General features: G+C 43.3%; 1 protein-coding gene across 1 annotated transcript in view; it reads left to right on the top strand.

The window, feature by feature from the left end:
- Positions 1 to 25,670, top strand: part of LOC145350299 (contactin-associated protein-like 5) — a 644,548-nt gene that overhangs the window by 69,959 nt on the left and 548,919 nt on the right. The window contains exons 2-3 of the mRNA XM_080199493.1: positions 5,726 to 5,836; positions 14,159 to 14,352. Of these exons, the coding sequence (XP_080055619.1) occupies positions 5,726 to 5,836; positions 14,159 to 14,352 (305 nt within the window). The remainder of the gene's footprint in view (positions 1 to 5,725; positions 5,837 to 14,158; positions 14,353 to 25,670) is intronic.

Genomic DNA, 25,670 nt, shown 5'->3' on the forward strand with positions numbered 1-25,670 from the left:
AAGCACTTATCCCAAGACTGGAAATTCCCACTGGAGGTCAACGGACCTTTAAAAGGTCTGCCAAATTTTCTGTCCCGCCTGCTATGATTCCCACGGTGAGTGGGATGAGAAACTTCCAGCTTACATTCCAGGGGTAATCGAGGCAGACTGGGGGTGTGGGGTGGGGGGGGGAGGTGTGTGTTGAGGCTGGCCCTTACACATCCGGAGGCTAAAGGTTGGGTGATGGGGGTAGGGGTGGATGTTGGTCCCACTGCCAGCAATGCAGGGTCCCAGGGCTGACCAGTGATCGGGACACCGGCAGTGCAGGGCTACTGCGCATGCGCCGATCACTGCATTCAGAAATCGGATAAACACGGTAAGAAGTCTCACAACACCAGGTTAAAGTCCAACAAGTTTATTTGATAGTAATCCCACAAGCTTTCGGAACGCTGTTCCTTCGTTAGGTGAGTGGAAAGTTCGGCTGGTGTTGTGAGACTTCTTACTGTGTTTACCCTAGTCCAACTCTGGCATCTCCACATCCTGACAGATCAGCACATGCGCAGTGTCCCGCTCAGCACTATGTTGCCAGCCTCTCCAGTGGGAATATGCCCCACTCACTGATCTTTAGTGATACTCACCCTAGTGCCCTTTGCAATGAACAGCGTGGGAGATCTGTTTGGAAAGTCTTACTGAAAAACAGTGGGATTTACTCCAGTTTTTACACAATTTCAACACTTTTTTTGGGAAAATCCCACCTTTTCCCCCATCTACATCATAAGCCTGATGCTAGTCTTTCCCCATCTACAAGATTAGAAAGCAATCATTTGTTCTATTTTCCTCTGGCAATACTCATAGAACACTGCTCATTAAATACAAAATTTACAGGTACTATTGTCTATGTTATCTTGCTAGGAAGTAATACATTCATTGGTGCAGATCATATCATGAGCATGGAGAAGGGAGATCAATTGGCTTGTTAATGAGTTGCTGAACCTCAAGCTGAAGCATCTAATCTTGTATCGATTCAGAAAAAGCAATTCATTTGAAAACAAGAAGGCAAACAAACTCCTCATTGAGGACATCTGTGGGCTGCAGTGATTAAGACCCATAATTCAAATAAGAGTGACAGAGACAAACTTTACATTCCTGCTGAGGCAGGGTTGTAAGGTGGGCAGGGGTGTAAAATAAGTCCACCAATGCCCACTTCCACAGGCATTTTACCTGCCAGATGTCAGGCGTGGATCTTCCTGCATTCCACGGACCAATTAAGGCCTTTGAATGACCAACAAATGGTCATTCAAGGGCTCCACCTATTGCCACCGAGACTTTTCCTGCAATGGGGAGACCAGCCCTGAGGTGACCAGACTGCCAAGTTAAAAAAAGAGTTAGCAAAGTCAATGCTATCTGTCCCATTCTCTAACATTCAGAATTAACATGAGGTGAACATGAAATAGCAGGCAAGCTGTGTTTATACACATTGCAAACTGCATGTTAAATCATTCACAACCAAGACAAATTTCTCAGAAACCAACACAGATGCCAGGGATCACCGAGAGTCACAAAAAAAGACTTTAAAACTATGATCTCTGACTGCATGGTGGCATAGTGGTTAAGACTGCTGCCTCACGGCACCAGGTACCTGGCTTCGATTCCCGGCTTGGGTCCCCGTCTGTGTGGAATCTGCATGTTCTCCCTGTGTCTGCCCTTCCTCCGGGTGCTCCTGTTCCCTCCCACAATCCAAAAGACTTGCTTGTTAGGTGCATTGGCCATGCTAAATTCCCCCTAAGTGTACCCGAATAGGCGTCAAAGTTTAACGACTGGGGGATTTTCACAGTAACTTCATAGGACCCTGACCTATACAAGAAAGCCAGATACGATCGAAGGAGATCCATCGAAGATGCCAGAAGACAGTACCAGACCAAACTAGGGTCCCAGGCTAGCCACACAGACACCCGCCAGCTATGGCAAGATATAACTGGCGACGAGATGAAAGCATGTAAAATCGCCAGCTCCAACACCCCCTCCCTGATGAGCTCAATGCATTCTTTGCCCATTTTGAACAAGATGTCAGCGAAAACATGCCCTCCACCCTGGAAGCACTGGATGAACCAGTATCTAGGGGTCACCATTGCAGATGTCAGAACAGCTTCCTCAAAGGTCAACCGATAGAAAGCGACTGGGCCAGATGGGGTATCTGGAGTTGCACTCAGATCCTGCATGGATCAGCTGGAGGGTGTATTCACAGATAACTTCGCTTTACAACAATCTGAGGTCCTTATCTGCTTTAAGAAGACGACCATCATCCCAGTACTTCAGGAAGTGTAGAGGAGAACGTGCCCCTGTTTACATCAATAAGAATGAAGTAGAAAGGGTCAAGAGCTTCAAGTTTTTAGGTCCAGATCCCCAACAACCTGTCCTGGTCCCCCCATGCTGACACTATAGTTAAGAAAGCCCACAAACGCCTCTGCATTATCAGAAGTCTAAGGAAATCTGGCATGTTAGCTACAACTCTCACCAACTTTTACAGATGCACCATAGAAAGTATTCTTTCTGGTTGTATCACAGCTTGGTATGTCTCCTGCTCTGTCCAAGACCACAAGAAACTACAAAGGGCTGTGAATGTAACCTAATCTATCACGCAAACCAGCCTCCCATCCATTGACTCTATCTACACTTCCCACTGCCTCAGCAAAGCAACCAGCATAATTAAGGACCCCACACATTCTCTCTTCGACCTTCTTCCATTGGGAAAAAGATACAAAAGTCTGAGATCACGTACAAATCGACTCAAGAACAGCTTCTTCCCTGCTACTGTCAGACTGTTGAATGGACCTACCTTGCATTAGGTTTATCTTTCTCTACACCCCAGCTATGACTGTAACACTACATTCTGCTCTCTCCCCTTTCTTTTCTATGAATGGTATGCTTTGTATAGTGCGCAAGGAACAATATTTTTCACTGTACATTAATACTTGTGACAATAATAAATCAAATCAAATCAAATCAAATCCTTCATTGCAATGTTAATGTAGGCCCTCCTTGTGACAATAATAAATAAACTCTAAAAGCTTCCTCATGAGGGATTTTCCTTCCTCTTCTTCGAGGATTCAGCCTCTCATTTCCCTCAACAGCAGCTCCAGCCCACCCTGAGGGCTCACTTACTGCTTCCTCCCACAATGAGTTTCCAGACAGTTGGATTTCCTCTCAGACTGCCACAACAGATTGTTTGCCTTCCAACTACTCAATCGCATCATCTGAGACTGTGTTCTTATTGGGTTGGCCAGGTTGCACTCCAGTACCTAACCAGCTGCACAATCCCAGCTATCTAGCTGTACTTTATGGATAATATTGGAATAGTTTAGGTTAGAGGGTCATTAGATTGGTTCCACTGGTCGGCACAACATCGAGAGCCGAAGGGCCTGTGCTGCGCTGTAATGTTCTATGTTCTAAGCAGATGGCCACACTCCGGCGCCTGTTCGAGTACACTGAGTGAGAATGTAGCCTGGCCAATCCACCTAACCAGCGCGACTTTCAGATTATGGGAGGAAACCAGAACATCCAGGGAAACCCATGGAGATACGGGGAGAACATGCAGACCCTGCACAGACAGTGACCCAATCCGAGAATTGAACCTGGGTCCATGGCGCTGAGAAACGGCAGTGCTAGCCACTGAACCACTGTGCCACCCCGATAACTAAGATAACTGACTGTCTTACTTCCATAATAACTTGATGAGAACTTGATGTTCGGAATTCTACAGCTGCTCCCATCACGGAATTGGAGTGGGCAAGGGGTGGACAGCAGGAAGGTTCATTGACCTTGGGCAGGGATTTCAGGTCTCGCTCAAGCTAGCGTGTAAAATCCTGCCCAATATCTGAAACACAGTAAGAAGTGTTTACCCCAGTCCAACGCCGGCATTTCCACATCATCAATATCTGAAACCAAAAGGACTGGAGAGGACCAGATGACCACCACCTTTTCAAGAGTAATTAGGGATGGGCAATAACTGGTGGGCTAGCTGGCAATGCCCACACCACACATGAACAACAAAATAAAAGAAAGTTTTACAAAGCAGCATATTGGAGTGAAATTAAGCTATTTATTTCCATTATACTTATGCTTTCCTCAATGTGTTTTACTTTATAAGATGACACAATTTAAGATCATTTTACAGATGAAATAAATCAGCATAATTTGTTTTGAAACTGTTACCCATTTTGAATGAATGTGTGCACTAGAAGCCATCTGTCATGACAGAAGCTGTGAGTGTGGTGAATATTTATGATCTGATGAACATCAGCACTTTACAGCATTGTTATTAATGAATTCCTCGGTTGTATAAGAGATGAAGGAAGCCTTGCGAGTTCCCGAGTGCCAGTTTTTCTAAGTTATTCCAGGCTCGTGGAGGCTACCTGGGCAACTGTTCGAGCCATCCACCTATGCACTAATTTTCCCCAAATGTGTCTCCTAATGTACGGTGCCATGGTGGTTAGTACTGCTGCCTCTCACTGCCAGAGACCCGGGTTCAAATACAGCCTCAGGTGACCGACTGTGTGGATTTTGCACATTCTCCCCGTGTCTGTGTGGGTTTCCTCTGGATGTTCCAATTTTCTCCCACAGTCCAAAAGTATGCATGTTAGGTTGATTGGCCATGCTAAATTAACCCTAGTGTCAGGGGGATTAGCAGGATAAATATTTGGAGTTATTGGGATAGGGCCTGAGTGGGATTGTTGTTGGTGCAGACTCGATGGGCTGAATTATTTCTTTCTGCACTGTAAGGATTCAATAATGTGCACACAATGCATTTCTAAACAAAGTTAAAGATAATTTATTAGTCACAAGTTGGCTTCCATTCAGAATGCAATGAAGTTACTGTGAAAATCCCCGATTTGCCGCACTTCGACACCTGTTTGTGTACACTGAATGAGAATTTAGCATGGCCAATGCACCTAACCAGCACGTCTTTTGACTGTGGGAGGAAACTGGTGCACCCGGAGGAAACCCACGCAGACATGAGGAGAATGTGCGGACTCTGCTCAAACCGGCAATTGAACCCAAGCCCCTGGTGCTGTGAGGCAGCAGTGCTAATTACTGTGCCACCAAGACAGAAATAGACAATAGTTTTAATTTCTTCATTCTGAAATCAGTATTTAATTTATTGCTGTAAATTAAAGAACACTTTTGACTTGTTCCATTGGTGCAGCATCTTAATGGTTATATTGTGCTGTAGGTTGGTAAGGGTAGTCTCCCCATTTCATACAGTGGGACCTCTATCTTAGCTGAACTGTTTAAAGAATAGCATTTGTTCAAAGCATGGCATTTTAATGAGGGAAATAAGATGAATTAACTTCCTCCAATCTTGTTCACTTATTGGCTAGTTGCAGGGTGTCATTGGCTGCTGCAGGAGCCTTTTATTTGTTCTGGAGTGTAGTGCAGTGTGTGCCAGGGGGGTATGGGGACGATTGATGCTGGGCAGACCTAAGGAAGGGCTGAAAATAATCAAGTAAAAGTGGGAAACGTCCAAAACAAACACACGGCTACATTATTTTAATATGTGTGAGAGCTATTTATACGCCCATTGTCTTATAAACTGCGCAGATCTTGGTTCACAATATGTCAGTAATTTCACTTGACGACCATCTAGGTCTCTTAAGGCTTTGTTAAGATTCTCTACTGCGCTTGCAAACAGCAGAAACAGATTGTGCAGCTAATTGATTGAAATTTAATGCTTTTCTTCGTCTGGCAGATAACTGTGATGATCACTTGGTGTCTGATTTGCCTCAGTTGGTGTTCGATTCCTCCTCCGAGTTGTCTAGCAGTCACAGTCCTGGCTTTGCCAAGCTGAACAGACGAGATGGTAAGATGCAAGGCATTGATCAACAACCATTCATGTTTATTTCTTAAAGTTTATTTCTTTATTAGTGTCACCAGTAGACTTACATTAACACTGCAATTAAGTCACTTTGAAAATCCCTTAGTCGCCACACTCTGGCACCTGTTCGGGTACACTGAGGGAAAATTTTTGCACGGCCAATGTACCCAACCAGCATGTCTTTTGGACGAAACCAGACCATCTGGAGGAAACCCACATAGACACGGGGAGAATGTGTAAACATCACATGGAAAGTGACCCAAGCCAGGAATCAAACTCAGGCCCTCTGCGCTGAGAGTCAGCAGTGCGAATTACTGTGCCACCGTGCTGCTGCTGCAACTGGTCTTGAATAATGAAAAGACATTCACTTTTAAGAACATAAGAATATAAGAAATAGGAGCAGGACTAGGCCATCTAGCCCTTCGAGCCTGCCCCGCCATTCAATAAGATCATGGCTGATCTGTCGTGGCTCAGTTCCACATTCCCACCCTCTCCCCATAACCCTTAATCCCCTTGCCTATCAAAAACCTATCAACCTGCATCTTAAATATATTTAGCAGGGCAGCCTCCACCACTTCAATGGGCAGAGAATTCCAGAGATTCACCACCCTTTGAGTGAAGAAGTTCCTCCTCAACTCCGTTCTAAACCGCCCTCCCTTTATCTTGAGGCTGTGCCCCCTAGTCCTACTGTCCTTTCTGAGCGGGAAGAGCCTCTCTTGTCAGTTTGATAAGGACAAAATGTCTGATGCTGTAACTTGTACTTCAAGCTTTGTGTGTTATGAAGTTAGAAATGGGATCCCTCCTTCAGTAATCTTTGTTTAAAATTCAAAATCACGCTATAGAATCATAGAAACCTTACAGTAAAGAAAGAGGCCATTCAGGCCATCAAGTCTGCACCAACCACAATCCCACACCCAGGCCCTATCCCCCATCCCTACCCACTAACCCCTCTAACCTGTGCATCCCAGCACACTAAGAGGCAATTTAGCATGGCCAATCAACCTAACCCACACATCTTTGGAGCGTGGGAGAAAACTGAAGCACACGGAGGAAACCCATGCAGACATGGGGAGGATATGCAAACTCCACACAGACATTGACCTAAGCTGGGAATTGAACCCAGGTTCCTGGAACTGTCAAGCAGCAGTGCTAACCACTGTGCTACCATGCCACCCATTATCATCTTGGGAGGATAATAATTGATGGTAGCAATATTCCCTTTCTGTCTGTCTGTGTATTTTCACATTTCCAAAATATTTACATTCTCATTGTTAATGCCAACTTCAACAGAGAATTGACTGAATTCATAATATCATAAGATATAGGAGCAAAATTAGGCCATTTGGCCCATCTAGTCCACTCTGCCATTTGATTATGGCTGATATGCTCCTCATCCCCATTTTCCTGCCTTCTCCCCATAGCCTTTCAAGCCATTTACCAATTAAAAATCTGTCAAACTCCTCCTTAAATTTACTCACTATTGTAGCATCCACTGTACCTTGGGATAGCGAATGCCACAGGTTCACAACCTTTTGGGAGAAGTAGTTTCTCCTCAACTCTGTTTTAAATTTGTTACCCCTTATTCTAAGACTATGACCTCTCCTCCTAGAATTCTCCACCAGCAGAAGCATCTGCTCCATGTCTATTATATCTATACTTTTTATCATCTTGAATACCTCGATTTCATCTCCCCTCATTCTTCTAAATTCCAGAGTATAGGCCTAAACTGTTCAATTTCTCTTAATGCAACAAACCCCTCATCTCTGGAATCAATCTAGTGAGCTTCCTCTGAACTGCCCCCAGTGCTGCTAAATCTTTCCTCAAATATGGAGACCAAAGCTGTGCACAATGCTCCAGGTGCGGCCTCACCAATGTTTGTATAGTTGCAACAATACTTGATTACCTTCATATTCTATTCCTTCAGCTATAAATGCCAACATTTCATTTGCTTTCTTTATTATCTGCTGTACCCACATGTTAGTTTTCATGAATGAGGACACCCAGATCCCTCTGCACTGGAGCACCCCAAAATCTCTCCCCATTTAGATAATAAGTCACCTTCCCATTTTTGCAAACAAAATGCATGACCTCACACTTGTCCATGTTAAACTACAATTGACACATTTTGGCCTACTTTCCTCACCTCTCCCTGTCCCTTTGTAAGGTTCTTATTTCCTCATTGAAGACTACGAAGAGAGACTAAATAGACTGGGTCTGTACTCGTTAGAGTTTAGAAGGATGAGGGGGGATCTCATAGAGACATATTAGATAATGAAGGGGATGGATAGGGTAGAGGTAGAGAGATTCTTCCCGCTCAGAAAGGACAACAGGACTAGAGGGCACAGCCTTAAGATAGGGGGGGGGGGGGGGGGGAGAGAGAAGAGGAGGAGGAGGGTGGGGCCAGTTTAGAATGGAGTTGAGGAGGAACTTCTTCACTCAAAGGGTGGTGAATCTCTGGGATTCTCCACCCATTGAAGTGGTGGAGACTACCTCGCTAAATATATTTAAGTCACTGGTAGATAGGTTTTTGGTAGGCAAGGGAATTAAGGGTTATGGGGAGAAAGCAGGAAAGTGGAACTGAGCCACTTCAGATCAGCCATGATCTTATTGAATGGCAGGGCAGGCTCGAAGGCCTACTCCTGCTCCTACTTCTTATGTTCTTATGTTCATTGCAACTTATTGTCCTGCCTATTTTTGTGTCATCTCTAAATTTGGCTATAGAGCCTTCTATCCCTGTACCCAAGTCATTAATATGTATTGTAAATAGCTGGGGCCCAGGGACCAAACCCTGTGGCATCCCACAAGTTACTTCTTGCCATCCAGAAAAAAAAATTATTTGTCCCAACTCTGGCTAATGGAAAGAAGACAGTCATCTAAGCAAGCTGGTAAATTACCCCAATCCCATGTGATTGAACCTTATGAATTAGTCTTTTGTGTTGCACCTTATCAAATGTCTTCTGGAAGTCCAGATATACTACATCTGCTTGATCCCCATTATCCACTTTGCTTGTTACATCCTCAAAGAACTCTAGAAAATTAGTCAAACATGATTTGCCTTTCATAAAACCATGCTGATGGATAGTGTTTTGACTTTCCAAATGTCATGATATTTCTTCCTTGATAATTGATTCTAACACTTTTCCAACAGCAGATGTTAAACTAAGTTGTCTATAATTTCCCACATTTTGCCTCCCTCCCTTTTTGAATAAGGATGTTATATTAGCGTTTTTCTAATCCATTGGCACCTTTCCTGTGTCCAGGGAATTTTGGAATATCATAACCAATGGATCCACTATCTTCGCCTCCACTTCTTTTAATAGCCTAGGATGTCGGCCATCAGGCCCAGGGGACTTACCTGCTCTCAATCCCAATAATTTGCTGAGTACCTTTTCTCTATCAATGTTGATTATTCTAAGTTCTATCCTTTCTATTACTTCTGACTTACCAGTTCCTTTAGGAACGGTATTTGTGTCCTCCACGTGAAAATTGAAGGAAAGTAATGATTTAGCATATCTGCGATTTCAGTGTTCCCCACTATTAACTCTTCCATTTCATCTTCTAAGGGACCAACATTCACCCGAGTGACTCTCTTCCCTTTTATATAGCTGTAGAAACTTTTGCTATCCTTCTTGATAATTTGCACTAGTTTTCCTTTCGTAATTTACTTTGTCTTTTATTGCTTTTTTTGTATCCCTTTATGTTTGAAAGTTGCCCAATCTTCTATCCTGCTGCTGGCCTTTGTAATATTGTATATCTTAGTTTTTGTCTTTATATTATCCTGGACTTCCTTGTTTAAGCATGGGTGTTTTTTTTAAACTTCCCCTACCTTCTTTCTTCCTCACTGGAATACATTTTTTGTTTTGAGGACTTGAGTATCTCCTTAAACAAAAGCCACTGCTCATCAGCTGTCCTGCATTTTAGCCTTCCTACCCATACTACTCATGCCAAATCTATCCTCATGCCAATGCAATTTCTTTTGTTTAATTCCAGAACAATAGATGAGATTCCACTTTCTCACCCCCAAACTGAATTTTGAATCCAATCATACTACAGTGACTACTCTCTAGAGGATCCTTAACTGTGAGTTCTCATAGAACCTCCTCATTACAAAATATCAAACCCAGAGTAGCCCGCTCCCTGGTTGGTTCCACAACACATTGCTCCAAAAAAAAAAAGTGTCTAATGCATACAGTGAACTCTGCCTCCAGGCTACCCTTGTCAATTTGATTCTTCCAATCTATGAGGCATACTAAAATTGCCCATTATTACCATATCTTTCTTGCCCCCAGTATTTCCTGGTTTATACTGCATCCCACAGCAGAAAGATTGTTTGGAGACCTATAGGTTACACCTATCAAGTCCTTCTTTCCTTTACTATTTCTTATTTCTACCCAGACTGATTCGCATCTTGATCTCCTGTGGTTACAGTATTTCCTCAATACAGCACTGATTCCCTTCCTTTTCCTTTCAGTCTATCTTCGCAAAATGCTGAGTACTGTTAGATATTCAACTCCCACACCTGGCCTCCTTGTAACCATTTCTCAGTAATTGCCACTAAATCATACTCTTCTGTTTCTATTCACACCATTAACTCACTAATTTTGTTCCAAATGCTTTGTGCACTTAGAGACAAAGCTTTTACAATTGTTCAACTGGTAATTTTCCCCCTCTTTTCTAATTCCTTGGTGCATAAAGACATTCACCTGTTCTGTCTCTGTTTTATTGTCTGGTAACCATCCACCAAATCGTTAACCTGCACTCTTACTTCCCCCTTCTAATTTCCTGTGCAACAGAACCCACCCCACCCCATTCAGTTTAAAGCCCTGAATGAGTGAACCTGATGTTATTTGTCCAACTAAAGCCCTTCCTGTGATCCCCTCATCACCCAATATAAAATCCATTTGCATCGTAAATAAGCCAGTGCTTGTGCCTCTTCTACTCTGATTAAAATCATTGTCATTGAGTAGAAGCAAACTTCCTGAGATTTGTTTGGGTCTCTGTTTAAAAATAAGGAATCATGGTGGCATGGTAGGTAGCATTGCTGCTTCATAGCTCCAGAGATCCAGGTTTAATTCTGGGCTTGGGTCACTTTCTGTGTGGAGCTTGTACATTCTCTCCATGTCTGTGTGGCATTCAGCTTCCTCTCACTGTCAAAAGCTATTTAGTTTAGGTGGTTTGGCCATGCTAAATTTTCCCTTAGTGTCCAAAAATGTATAGGTCACATGGATTGCCATGGGCAATGTGTATGGGGATAAGGCAGGGCAATGCGCCTGGGTAAGTTACTCTTTCAGAGAGTCAGTGCAGACTTGATGGGCCAAATGGCCTCTCCTGCACTGCAGGGATTCAATGATTCACTCATTTAAGACAAAGATGAGGAAGAACACTTTCCTCTCAGAGCACGTTGAGTCTCTAGAACTTTCTTCCTCAAAAGGCAGTGAACTCAGCCTTTGAATATTTTTAAGGCAGAGCTAGATAACCTTTCACTGCCATATTTATCAAAAGTCTATCAGGTATAGGTGGGAATATGGGATTGAGGTAGCAATCAGATCAGCTTTGGTCTAATTGAATGGTGGAGTAGGCCTGAGGGGCTGTGTAGCCTGCACCTGCTCCTAACTCATATGTTTTTATGTATGTTCATGTCATTTTAGATCTTGTCTATTCTATTGGTTCCTATGAATGTTAAAATCTGAAGGGTAGCCGGGAATGTTCCAGGCCTCTGAGTTTTTCCAACATTTTCTGTTCCTATGTTAAAGGGCCTGATTTTTACCATTTTCATTCTAAGTGCTGAATCTGGGCATAATTCCGATCTGACTTGGAAATCTGCTTTCAGGTGCCCCCATGTCTGCTCAGCCTGGAAAAAAAAAATTGCGGGCCTGAATTGTGCTGTGGGCGAGGCTTAGCATACCTGACACGATCAGCGCTCTGAACTGCCCGTGCGCAGTTGGGAAAAATTTTGTAAAGACATGCCTGTGTCCGATCGCTTCCGGGCTGCAGAAAGCAGAGAAAGTGGCCCGGGAGCGAAAAGCAGGAGTGATGGCTTCACGCACATCGCTGTCTCCCATTATCCACCCAACCACTCCCCAGACTGATTGCGACCCTCTGCCGCACCCACACCCCTCTCGTTCTCCCCCCCCCCCCCCCCCCCCCCCCCCCCCCTGCTATTGGGGCCACTGGAAACTCTGAACTTGCTTTTCAACAGCTGGAGCGTCCAAAATAGAGCCCAAAAAGTTACAATTTTCTCATTTCTGTCAGAAAGTGTGAACCAACATCAAGACAGACTGGCATAACAAGGGAGAAAACTAACTGTAAAATTAACATTAAAGGCCTGAAAATCTCACATACTGTGTTAAGAAATGTAAGTGATAGCCACTAAAAGTCAAGGAAATGAAGCAGCAGCACTGCCATTGCTTAATGTTCATTTATTAGTGTCACAGCTAGGCTTGCGTTAACACTGCAATGAAGTTACTGTGAAAACCTCCTAGTTGCCACACTCCGGCACCTGTTTAGGTACAGTGAGGGAAGATTTAGCGTAGCCAATGCATCTAACAGGAATATCTTTCCAACTATGGGAGGAAACCAGAGCACGCAGAGCAAACCCACGCAGACACAGGGGAGAACGTGCAAACTCCACACAGACAGTGACCCAAGCCAGGAATTGAACCCAAGTCCCTGGCATTGTGAGGCGGCAGTGCTAACCACTGTGCCACATGCCGCCACTGGTGTGCACCAAACCAGCAAAGAGGTGCTTAATAATTCTGAGACCACAGAGTGGACTTTTTTGCATTTATCCCACACTTTTCTACTGAATGTTGTTTCACTCCAAATTTTTGGGAACAGATAACATAGATTGGTCCTCGGATGTAAGGATCAAGTCTAATTAGGAGAGATTGAGTAGCCAGGGTCAGTATTCCCTGCAGTGTAGTGTGAGGTGGAAAGACACTCTCACCGTACTACACTCGAATGCTCTGCTTTATTTATTACTCATTAATTTATTTTGCTCAGCAAGTTGTTTCTTTTCATACTTCAGGCTTACATTGATCAGCAACAAAGCACCTGTTTGGGTACACTGAGGGAGAATTTTTTGGCATGGCTAATGCATCCAGCCTGCACGTCTTTCTGATTGTGGGAGGAAACTGTAGCACCCGGAGGAAACCCACGCAGAAACTCATGCAAACTTCACACAGACAGTGACCCAAGCTGGGAATTGAACCCGGCTCCCTGGAGTTGTGAGGCAGCAGGGCTCACCACTGTGCCACCATGCCGCAAAGCTGGGCACAAGAACAAACGCCCATTAATTCGGACACTGCTCTGTTCAGGCATCTACCTGATACGTGTGGCCTTTGAACGTGCCTGCAGCAGTTGCAAGCAATCGAATGGTTGACCTTGAAAGTATAAGGGCAGCAAAAAGTTGCATTGAGAGTTGATGCAACAAGTTTCAGCACCTTCCTCCACTGTGTTGTGCCCATGAGATATGAATTATTTGGATAAACAAACAAAAAAAAATGCAATTCACCAGATTTCGAATAACTGTAATCAGCATGGAAACAACATCCAAATTTCCTCTTAACCCATGGGGAATGGAGCTAATTCCAGTACTCCAAAAGTGCCCAGGGACTTGAGACCAAGTGAGGGTCTTAACCATTTAAGACAGAGAAAATCTTTATCTGAGGGTCGTGAATCTGTGGAACTCTCTTCGCTCGAGTGTGGTAGAGGCAGAGACATTGAAGATTTTCAAGGCGGTGGTAGCTAGTCTCTTGAGGGAGATAAGGGAATAATAGGGTGGGATTTTGCAGCTGCGTTTGCCCCAAAACCGGAAAATCCTACCCTAGTTCAATGGAATTTTGCGTGGTTTGCCACCCCCCCCCTTCCCCCTGCAATGATTCTCGTAGCGGGCTGGATGGGAAAATTGCCCCCCATAGGGCATTGGTGTTGAGTAAGGTATTGGCAACTGAGGCCAAAATCAGATCAACCATGAGCTTCTTGAATGGCAGAGCAGGCTCAGAGAGGGCCCATTCCTGCTTTTTATATTTGTATCTAAACTCCGGACAATACGGATCCAGTTTACTTAGTCTCTCACCAAGTATTGTGCGTGGAAGCACACCCCACATTCTCATCACTTGTTCATACAGAACGATTATGTCTTCTTTGCGAAGCTTTCTGAAATCAACATTTGCAGTGGCTTCTGATAATGGAAATTTAAATATCGAATGTGTAGCTATCCATAATAATTTGAGATTTGCTTATCCACACTTGAGGGAAGGCTGAAGACTATTGTTACCAATGGCTTTCTCAAAAATTGTATTTCAGGGGCAGGTGGATGGTCCCCCCTGGAATCTAACAAACACCAATGGCTACAGATAGATCTTGGTGAGAGGACAGAAATCACGGCTGTAGCGACTCAAGGTCGATACGGTAGTTCAGACTGGGTGATAAGCTACCTGTTAATGTTCAGTGACACCGGAAGGAACTGGAAACGATATCGTCAAGAAGACAGCATTTGGGTAGGTGGTCCACACGATTATTTTCAAAATGTCATTATAAACATATAAATCTATTTCACAAGAAATATATAATACATATAGCTACCACAATTATTGCTGAATAAATAATAACCCTTTTTTAACCCCTCATAGATGTTGCCAACCAACAGTTTAATCATTTTTCATCAAACTCACTATTTATTATCTTTGCTCAAAAAAGGGTTTCTATGTCAGGTTAAACAACTTGTGCCTCATCTCTGACCACATCCTCTCACATTTTTCTGTGCAATCTTAAAACTTTGCATTGTCAGCTTTACAAACTATTGACATTGTGTTGAAGTGAGAAAGCTACATGGACTGTGATAGAATAATGTGTTGCTGTTAGCAAGGTGCCAAGACATACAAGACTATGGACCAAGTGCTGCAAAATGGGATAAGAATAGTTAAGGTGGTTTGTCTTTGACAGATGCAATGGGCTGAAGGGTCTTTTGCTGTTCTGTATATTTCTGTGACCCTATCAGATCAGATTGGAGTGACATTGAGGTGCATGGAAAATGCATTTGTGGAAGAAAAGTGTTCTTAAAAGGAAAGCATGTGCATCAATATCCTTTACAGAATATTCTGATGAAAAAGAAAGTCAAACTTAATCATTGGCAAACTTAATGAACATCAAACTTAATCAACTCCAAAGATGTGTGGGGTAAGTGGATTGGCCATGCTAAATTGCCACTTCATATCAGAGTGGCTAGCTAGGGTAAAAACATGGGGTTATGGGGATAGGGCCCAGCTGGGATTGCGGTCAGTGCAGACTTGATGGGCCGAATGGCCTTCTGCACTGTAGGGTTCTATGATTGCTTTTTGCCATCAGTTGATTTTTACCTCAGATGCAGTGAAGGTTAGATTTTCTTCTTGGTAACATTCTGACAAATTGTGAGCTTGGATTTCTTGAAGGCGGAAGCAATTCTTTTTGTCAAAACTTGAAAGTCATTTTAAAAAATGTGAACAGTAGCCCAGTGCTTAGGGAACTGAACCAGGAAACTATTGTGTGACTAGTCCACATTGTCAAATTTAATTCACCAAATGTGAATATACGTGGCCTAGAAAGAAAACAAATAAGTTGATCGGCTGTTTAATGTTTACTATCTTCCTTTGCTAGAGGCCAGTGTGTCCTGCATGAGAATCTGGTCCCACACTGCGTGATTGTCTTACTACGCCTCAGGCAGAACTTGCTTTGGGTTATAAATGCCACCATGCCAACAGGCGGCACAGTAGCATAGTGGTTAGCACCACTGTTTCACAGCTCCAGGGACCTGGGTTCGATTCCTGGCTTGGGTCACAGTCTGTGTGGAGTTTGCACATTCTCCTCGTGTCTGTGTGGGTTTCCTCTGGGTGCTCCGGTTTCCTCCCACAGTCCAAAGCTGTATGGGTTAGGTTGATTGGCCATTCTAAAAGTTGTCCCTTAGTGTCCTGAGATGCATAGCTTTGACGGATTGGTGGGTGGATATGGGGGTAAGGCCTGGGTGGGATTATGGTTGGTGCAGACTCGATGGGCCAAATGGCCTCTTTCTGCACTGCAGGGATTCTATGATAACATTTCTTCCATTCCAAGGAAAATTAATGGGTCTCAGGATTCAAAGTTAGAGTGACTAACTTCTTCCACACTGCCTTTTTATAGAGTTGTGGTATGGTATGTTGTATAGCACTTCAGATGTGGAGAGTTTGTGTGCTGCCAGGGAATGGCATCTGCTAACCGTCTGCACTGGTGGAGCAGAATTTCTTTCGTTTAACTCCAGTGGGTAAAATAAATTTCAGGAGAGAGGTTGATGACTTGCTATTCATATTAAATGATTGCACAAAGTCAAGATCCATCCTGCTGGTTGTCTCATTGTCATTGAACAGACTGGTGTGATTTGATCAAAATAAGAATAAAAAGGAACTCTGCACTGAATTCAGGGTATTCCCTCATTCGTACTGAGGTTGTGTGCATATGAAATAACAGTAATTCCTGCTTAAAGTAATCCCAAACAATTTTTCACCATCATTACGATTTGCAGCCTTTGCCTCACTGTCTAAAACCCTGTATTTATTTCAAATTTGTGCTTATATTTAGCCACACAGCATGGTGGCACAGTGGTTAGCACTGCTGACTCACAATGCCAGATGCTCAGGGGCTTGGGTCACTGTGTATGTGGAGTTTGCACATTGTCCCCAGAAATCCACTGTGTGGTTTCCTCCGGGTGTTCCGGTTTCACCCCCCCCCCACCCCCCACAGTCCAAAGCTGTACGGGTTAGGTGGATTGGCCATGCTAAATTGCCCCTTCAATTTAGGGGGACTAGCTAGGGTAAATGCATGGGGTTATGGGGAAGGGGGCCTGGGTGGGATTGTGGTCGGTACAGACGTGATGGGCCGAGTGGGCTCTTTCTGCATTGTGTACGATTCTATAAATACAGCGGCATAAAACCTTCCAGCTTGCCTCGGCCAAGCTACTTTCAAGCTGCAGCAGGTAGGAGGTTAGATTTAACTCCGGCCTGGAAAGCAATGTCTTGATTATAGTTCAAACGTGCAGGAGCACTGGGGGATTTTCACGTCCCTCCCCATGCCAAAACATTAAAAATCTCAAACCCCTATCCACTTTTGGATTTAATCCTTTAATAGAGGCAGTTCGGTGGGTGGTGGACTGGTCACTAACTAGCTCGTTTAAATACCATTGCGAGGCTGTGTGCTTCAGATTATTTCTCCTTTTTTGGTTTAATCCTGATCAGCCGGATTTCCCGTGAAGTGTCAGATTCAGAGACAAAACCATTCTTTTCAGTACCCCGAGGCAAAACAGCTTCTACTCCCTCCCCGCCTCAGCATACAACTGTGCGGCTAATGTATTTGTACACTTCACTTTAACTAATGAATTCTCTAGGTTTCCAAGCTATAAGGTGGAGCTTTCACACTCTGCAGTTATATGACAATATTAGCTTGTATTGCCAAAATCTTTCTAAAAGAAAAAATGCGTACCCTTTCTTTTTGTCTTTTGCACCCCACTAAATCCCTTCCTTTTCTGGAAATATTAACTCATGTTTAATAAATTGTCTCACATGCTCCCTCTCGTACTGTCATCTCGATAATACAACACAGAAGCAGGCCATTTGGCCCAACCAGTCCATGCTAGTATTTATGCTCCACTCGAGCATCCTCCCATCCAACTCTTACCAGCATAACCCACTATTCTCTTCCCCCTTATGTTCATATCTTATACCTTACCGAAATGGCTATTCTTCATACGAGCCTAATCAGTAGGTATTAGGCATACGGAGCAATACAATCAAGTCAGAACCTCTTCCTACCTTGAATTCACGCAGAAAGCACTTTCCAGGAAACATCTCTAGAAAACTCTCTAAAACAGGGACCGTGAGCATCTCTCGTGAACCAACCTGAAGATTAACCAGAATAACCCCTAACCCAGCTCAGAGCAACTAACTCAGCATAAGTTGTGGATTGAACGGAGATGTTTTGCTGTCTCTGACTTGGAGCCACACAAAACGTTGAGGGTTTCAACTGAGATTTCAAGGAACCTCTTTCCATTTCCCTGGCTCTTTTTTAAGTGTTCTCATCAAATCTCTTCTCAAAGGAACTTTTTATTAATTTTACCAGATGTGTATGGGTATGTGATCTTATTAGAATGGCAAATTGTCTCAAACACATGGAATTGTAATTTCAGTACTGCTGAAAAAAAAGAGACACACTGTCAAAACATCCCACCTTTCACTCATCAGGATAGGTCAGAAGAAAATACCAACAATAACAAGGATCAACAATCTGAAAAAAATCTCAAAGCTGATGAAGGGTTATCCAGACTCGATGTTGACTCTATTGTCTCTCCTCAGATGCTGTCAGACCTGCTGAGATTTTCCAGCAGTTTCTGTTTTTGTTTCAGATTCTAGCACCTGCAGTATGTTGCTTTTAACAACAATTTATACTCCATGAGAAGAGGGTACTGATTGGTTGGCAAGTGGGATTTGTTTCGTAGAGGCATTGCCAAAGAGATTGCAGCATGGAACAGTTAACTGTCCAGCCTTGTTCAAATCTGAACCAGGCGGATCGACTCTCATTAATCAAGGAATTGCCCTGGTGAATAAACCAGGGAATATTTGTTACCCTAGTTTTATTTAAAAAAGCGTAATGAATGGACATGGTTCTTCTGTCTGCAAAGGATTGGGTCCCATATGTGAATAGACTAGCATGTCAGTAACAAATGGGGGTGATAGGCCAGTGCTCCAGACAGGCTTTGAGGCCCTCTCCCAGCCTATCCGGTTCCAGCTACCTCGAACAGCCAGACCACCGTTGTGAAGCCTCATGAACGGTGACCTGGCTGCTAAGGGAAATTCTTATTTAAAATTAAAGTAGGCTGGAGATAGAAGATTCTTCTCTCTCACTTATCAGAAAAGGCTGCTTGCTGCTGCTTCACACTGAAGGGCCCTCCAGCTATGAGCACTTGTCCGCTGTCCTTAATGGGCAGCAGGCCCACCCTCTGTCTACTAACTGGCCAGTTTGAGCAGAACATATCACAGCTGGTTGACTGTTCCCCATACTGCGTGTGCTTCTAACTGCCATTTGACCTTGATGGTTGGGTCTATAGGGAAAATCCTGCCCAGCTGTTTTGATCTTGCATAAATGGAAATCAACGGTCATTTTTATCTTTCCAAGTGAGATGTGAAATGACTTTCCGTACGATAGTAAGAAACATTAAGTAGTTTCAATTGGAATAAATTTCCCATGTGCTCTTCATCTGCCTCTCCCACTTCCTACTCTTTCTTTAGCTTTAACTTTCCTTTAGGTTTTTCTATGTTGCCCTGGCTTTCCCTGCTGTTTTGACCTTATCTCTGTTATCTCAGCACCATCTATATTTAGATCTTTAAGCTCAGGCTCTGGAGTGAGTGCTGATGAGGAAAAGAGATTCTGCGATTTTAATGGGTAAATTAATGAGTGCTTGGGTAAGGCTGGGAAAGATAGATAAATAAGTACCTGGTTGTAAGAGCAGAGAATGCTGTTTCTTTAACGAAAAACACAGCAGTTTTATTGCATACAACGTCGTTCAGACTCCCTCTGGACTAATGTGATTGGGTTTGGTCACTTAATCAAAATGGTTGTAAGTGAATACAAAATGAGCAGTAAAAATGATGATGTTTAAGAGTTTAAGTTTAAAGCAAAACTAAGCATTTTTACTCAATGAAAAGGGGAGTCCTCGATGATCTATATGAAACTTTCCAAGCTTTGACACAACTATCCTATTTAAATACTTACACACAGCCAGGCGGCACAGTGGCACATCAGCACTGCTGCCTCACAGTACCAGAGACCCAGGTTCAATTCCAACATTAAGTGACTATCTGTGTGGAGTTTGCCCATTCTCCCCATGAATCTGGTTTCCAATGTGGAATGCCATAAGCATAGACAAGGGTCATGGGTGGAGAGGGGACTCACAATGTTGAAATGGTGGCGCGGGCTCATTGGGCCGAAGGGCCTGTTTCCCTTGCTGTGTTGTTCTTTGTTTGTCTGCGTGGGTTTCCTCCGGGTGCTCCAGTTTCCCCCCACACTCCAAAGATGTGCAGGTTGGCCATGCAGGGGGATTAGCAGGGTAAAAACATGGGGTTATGGCTGAAATTGTTGCCAGAGTGGCTAGATAGGCTGAATGGCCTCCTTCTGCACTGTAGGGATTCTATATTGATTTTTGGAGGATATTGGTTGGCTGGAGTTATGTCACACGACTTTCTCTTCTTTGCTAGACAAGAGAAATTGGAAGGACTGTTCCCAAAAAATGGCAAAATGTTAGGCTGGAATGTCACAGCCATTCATGCCGGCAGGGTTCTCCCATCCTGCTGCAGTGGACAGAGATTTGCTTGGGTGTCAAATTCTCCAACTTTCCTGCAGCAGAGTATGGTGTGGACAGCCGGTAAGATTGCAATCTCAGGGTCTGACTGAAAACCGGTGTGTTTCACTCCAGATCTTAAGGCATTTTGTCAAAAAAGAGGGTTGTTAGTTTCAAGAATTCACTGGCATCTCACAGTTGGGTACAAATGCATGAGTTTATTAGGAGTTTCTTCTTTGTTTCTAAAAAGATGTTCACCAGCTTCTCAGTCTCTCTCTCTCACTCTCTCTTACGTGATGTAACCAGTTCTCTGTCTTACAGTCATTATTATACATTATTTCAAAGAACACCCATTTACATTAATTGTTAATTGAACACATTTGCAGAGGTGGCTGACACTGATTAGTCCGGACTCTGGTCATGTATAATGCATGAGTTAGCTGTTTCTGCTGAGCTTAGCTGATCACACAGTGAGTAGTGACAAGTAGCACAATAGCAGAGCAGTACATGCCCCATGCCCTAGTATAAACAAGATCTTAGGAGTCATCTACAAATCTATGGTAGACATAATATAAACTTACTGCAGAAAATGTTAATACAAATACATTATAGAAAATGTTATAAAATTATAAAAGTGTAAAAGTAATATAAAAGTACAAAAATAATTAAAAAGTAATAGTTCTTTTAAAAAAGAGGTAAAAAGGTAACGGGGAAGCTGTGGTATGGTCACTGAATTAGTAATCCAGAGACCCAGGATAATAGAACATAGAACATTACAGCGCAGTACAGGCCCTTCGGCCCTCGATGTTGCGCTGACCAGTGGAACGAATCTAATGACCCTCTAACCAAAACTATTCCAATATTATCCATATGCCTATCCACTGACCATTTGAACGCCCTTAAAGTTGGCGAGTCCACAACTGCTGCAGGCAGTTGTTCTACAGACCAGGGTTTGAATCCCACTATGGCAGATTGTGAAATCAGAATAAGAATCAAGAATTCAATAAGAATCTGGAATTGAAAGTCTGATGATAACCATGAAATCATTGTTGATTGTTGTAAAATCCCATCTGGTTTACTAATGTCTTTTAGGGAAGGAAATCTGCCATCCTTACCTAGTCTGAACTACATGTGGCTCCAGATCCACAGAAATGTGGTTGATTCTTAAATGCCCTCTGAAGTGGGGCACTCAGGGATGGCCCACATCCCAGGACTGAACCAGTGAATAAAGAAAAACAGGTAGCTAAAAAGATTTAGGACATTTAGCTTCCAACAGGGGCGTGTTTCACATCAGCATGTTGAGTGGTGGGGAGTAAAATGCTGGTAAAGCCCGCTGCACTGAAATTGGGGCACCCTTTAGAAACTGATTACATCACCAGCGAGGGGTGGCAAAAATCAGAGATTGGCAATCACACCAGCGAGATTCCCGATCTCCAGGTTTCGCCGGATCTTGAGTCCTGCCAACAATCCCGCAGACAGAGAGTGCAAGCTCAAGATCGTCTCCATAAGTACAAACTAAAGCTTGAAAATAAAATTGCATTGAGGGGATCAGTTGACGAATTTTATTCAAGTTAGTGGCATTTAATTTCTCTCATTGAAAAATAACAGTCCTCCCATTTGGTTAGGCCGTATGTGCACAATCTGTTCCTTGAGAACCTGTTTAGCGCTGTTGTCCCACAGCGCTAAGGACCCAGGTTCAATTCCGGCCTTGGGGGATTGTGTGGAGTTTGCACATTCTCCCCGTGTCTGCGTGAGATTCCTCCGGATGCTCCGGTTTCCTCCCACACTCCAAAGGTAAGCCTGTTAGGTTACTTGGCCATGGCAAATCACCCCTTAGTGGATGGGGGATTAGCAGGGAAAATATGTGGGGTTACAGAGTTAGGGCCTGGGCAGGATTGTTGCTAGTGCAGTCTCCTTGAGCCAAATGGCCTCCTTCCGCACTGTAGGGATTCTATAATTCTCAGACCTCGTTACATCACTGGCGAGGGGTGGCGAAAATTGGGAAACGAGATCTCACCGACGAAAATCTCATTTCCAGACCCTTGTGGGATTTTGTGCCCGCTTTGCAGTTTATGTTCACGACAGAGATGGGCTCAAAATTCCACCCTATTCATTTCTGGCAAATGGAATTACCCCATACATCTCCAATGTACTTAAACTCATTAAATCCATTCATTACAGGTCTCTGGTTTACATTTTGAACTCAACTACTCAAAATCATATGCAGACAGGAGTACTTTCACACCTGATTGATTGTTGGAATCTCATTAAACCAATCCAGCCGATGCTTGCAAAAATAGCCACGAGTTAAAGAGCTGTGAACAGACATAATGTAAGCTCATTTCAGCTACTCGTTTTCCCCATTACTCCGAGAGGTGTGAAGTCCAAAGGTTGTTGATGATCACCTAAAATAGGAAAAATCTTGGGTATAATACCCTTGAACAATGTTTGATAATTATAACTTGAAATATTCCACACTCTGTGTAACAAATTGTTATTTCTGATAGGGGGGTACTGTTTTAAAATTAGGGGTTACCCTTTTGGGACAGAAATGAGAAGAAAAGTTTTCTCCCAGAGGGTTGTACAACTTTGGACCTCTCCACCTCAGGCGGCAGTGGAAGTAGAGTTCATTGAATGTTTTTAAGATGGAGGTAGACAGATTCTTTTTGGGCAAGAGAATCAGAAGTTACGGGGGCAGATGAGAATGTGAAACACAACACAAACAGATCAGCAGTGATCTTATTTAATGGCAGACCAGTCTTGAGGGGCAGAGTGGCCTACTTCTGCTCCTATTTTGTATGTTCTCCTGTTAGAACATGAGAAATAGGAGCAGGAGTAGGTCATTCAGCTTTGCTATTCAATGAGACCATGGATTGATGGGGCTATATGTCCCCAGCTCTTCTGCAATGTCTACTGTGGACGTTTTTTATTTGAGTAGTTTTCAAGAGAGTTTGATTACTGCTTCCCCACTGCACCCTCCCCCTGCATCACCCCCGCACCCTTTGTGATATCCAATGGAGGTCACTCTGTTGCTGTTTAAGAAGTTAAATCGTTTTTACCTCACTCTCACTGAAACGATGCTTTATATCTGGAAAATAATTCTGATCAGCAGTTCTTTTGGAGTGGATCAATGCATGTTATAAAGCTAATAACATATGCTTTTATGGGTTGCAAAGAACAGTAAAATTCTGGAAAATGTTCGTGCTTTCATTAAATAAGGGGTATGGTCCCTTGTATGGTCTTTTGAAATGCTTACTATTCATACTTGTGAGAAATGCAAATGTTATATTATCACTTATTAAGATATCATAATGTCCAAAGTTAATGAAAGGTCCAGAGGTACAACTTTCATTTTAATTTGGTTGGAAATGTAGCTCTCGCAGTGAAACTCTGCACATCCAACTCCAAGATGAATGCAACATTTTGTACTGATAAAACACTCTTGGTAGCAAATTTGAACTTCCAGTAAATAATAAGGTTGGGGCAATCGCTTTCAAGTGAATTATACATTAAAAAAAAGTTGTTTTATAATAGCTTTTTCAGATATAACTATAATACTTAACCCCTTTCACCTCTTGTATCAACATATTTATTCAACTGCATATTGTAACAGCCAATTCTAACTGATCTTCAAAGGAATATTTCTAATTTCAGGCTGAAAAATAGGAAATATTCGATCTGAGATGTGCATTAAATTGCAATCACAATCCATTTTAATTGGCTCAATTTGAATTTGGTTTATAGTTTATATGAGCTAGCAATTTTTTTTCCCTTTGTCTGCTCCACAATGAAGCATGAATCCCTGAAACTTCTTGATGTCAATTATGCTGCACTTACGCGGCACAGTTACACTGTTCAGCATCAGCAAGATTAACACACATCTCCAGCCAGATTAACATTGACTAGAAACTAACTGGACCAGCCAAATAAATCATAACATCCCTACAGTGCAGAAGAAGGCCATTTGGCCCATCGAGCCTGCACCAACAACAATCCTACCCAAGCCTCATCCCCTCAACCTCATGTATTTATCATGTTAATCCCCCTTACCATAAGGGTCAATTTAGCATGGCCAATCAACCTAACCTGCACATCTTTGGGCTGTGAGAGGAAACTGGAGCACCCGGAGGAAACCCACGCAGACACGGAGAGAATGTACAAACTCCACACAGACGGTGACCCGAGGCCAGAATTGAACTTGGGTACCTGGTGCTGTGAGGCAGCAGTGCTAACCACAGCACCACCATGCTGCCCTACTGTGGCTACAAGGGGAGTGCAGAGACAAAGACTTTCCTCCCCGCTCCATGATGTGTTTCACAGCAGTGGGAGGCAGTGCGCTGTTTGCTGATGGTGGGACATTATTGTCCTACCATTATCGATGAGGTTTCCCATTGAATGCAGCCTTCACCATCAGCAGAACCATAAGGTCTTGCTGGTATAAATACCAACAAGATTTTGGCATAGAAATCCTGCGGTAAGTAACTCACCCCCTGAATCCTCGAATACTGTCTACCATCTAGAAGGCATAAGCCAGGAATATTCTTCATATGCCTGGAATGGTTCAGCTCCAACAACACTCATGAACCTTGGCAACATCCAGGACAAAGCAGCTTGACTGGCATCCCTTCCACAAACATTCACTCCCTCTGTCACTGATGAACAGTGGCAGCAGTGTGTACCACCTACAAGGTGCACTGTAGGATTTCACCAAGGTTCCTTAGGCAGCACCTTTAAAACCCACCGCCGCTTCCATCCAGAAGGACCAGGGCACAGACACATGGTAACACCATCACCTGGAAATTCCCCTCCAAGCCACTCATCATCCTGACTTGGAAATACATCCCCATTCCTTAACTGCGGTGGGTCAAACCGCCTCCCTAACAGCACTATGGTTGTACCTACATCTCAGGGACTGTAGCAGTTCAAGAAGGCAGCTCACAACCACCTTCTCAAGGGCAATTAGGAATTCGCGATCATAAATACTGGGCCCACATTGCACGAATGAATAAAAACAAACAAGCCTTCTAATGTAAGTTAATTTACAGTTTTTGGTGCATCTCTAGTGAAATACAAATGTGGAAATTATGTCCTTTGCTAACATCTCCTGCTCAGGAAATTTCTGTGCAACAATGCATATATCTTTAAAGACTTTATAGACGTCTGTTTTTAGAATAACACTGCTATATCATAGGATGCATCTCTCATCTGCAGCATCAATCCAGATTGTCATGTGCACACTAAGTGCCAACTGTGCCCACTGGGCATTACTCCAAGATACCATGAAGAAGAAGCCCAGCCACCAACATCAATCATGACACTGTGAACTGCCACTGACACCCAGGACTGATTAAAGGAGTAGAGAGAAGAAACATCACTTCATAAGGGCAGCTAATGTTATCACACTCTCCCTTTACTCCTCGCTCACCTTGGGCACCTCCATTCTCTTCACACTCTTAAAGCAACACTTACACTACATTCTTG

Source organism: Carcharhinus amblyrhynchos, chromosome 11, assembly GCF_965287045.1.
Source record: "Carcharhinus amblyrhynchos chromosome 11, sCarAmb.v2.hapA, whole genome shotgun sequence".
Classification (NCBI taxonomy): domain Eukaryota; kingdom Metazoa; phylum Chordata; class Chondrichthyes; order Carcharhiniformes; family Carcharhinidae; genus Carcharhinus; species Carcharhinus amblyrhynchos.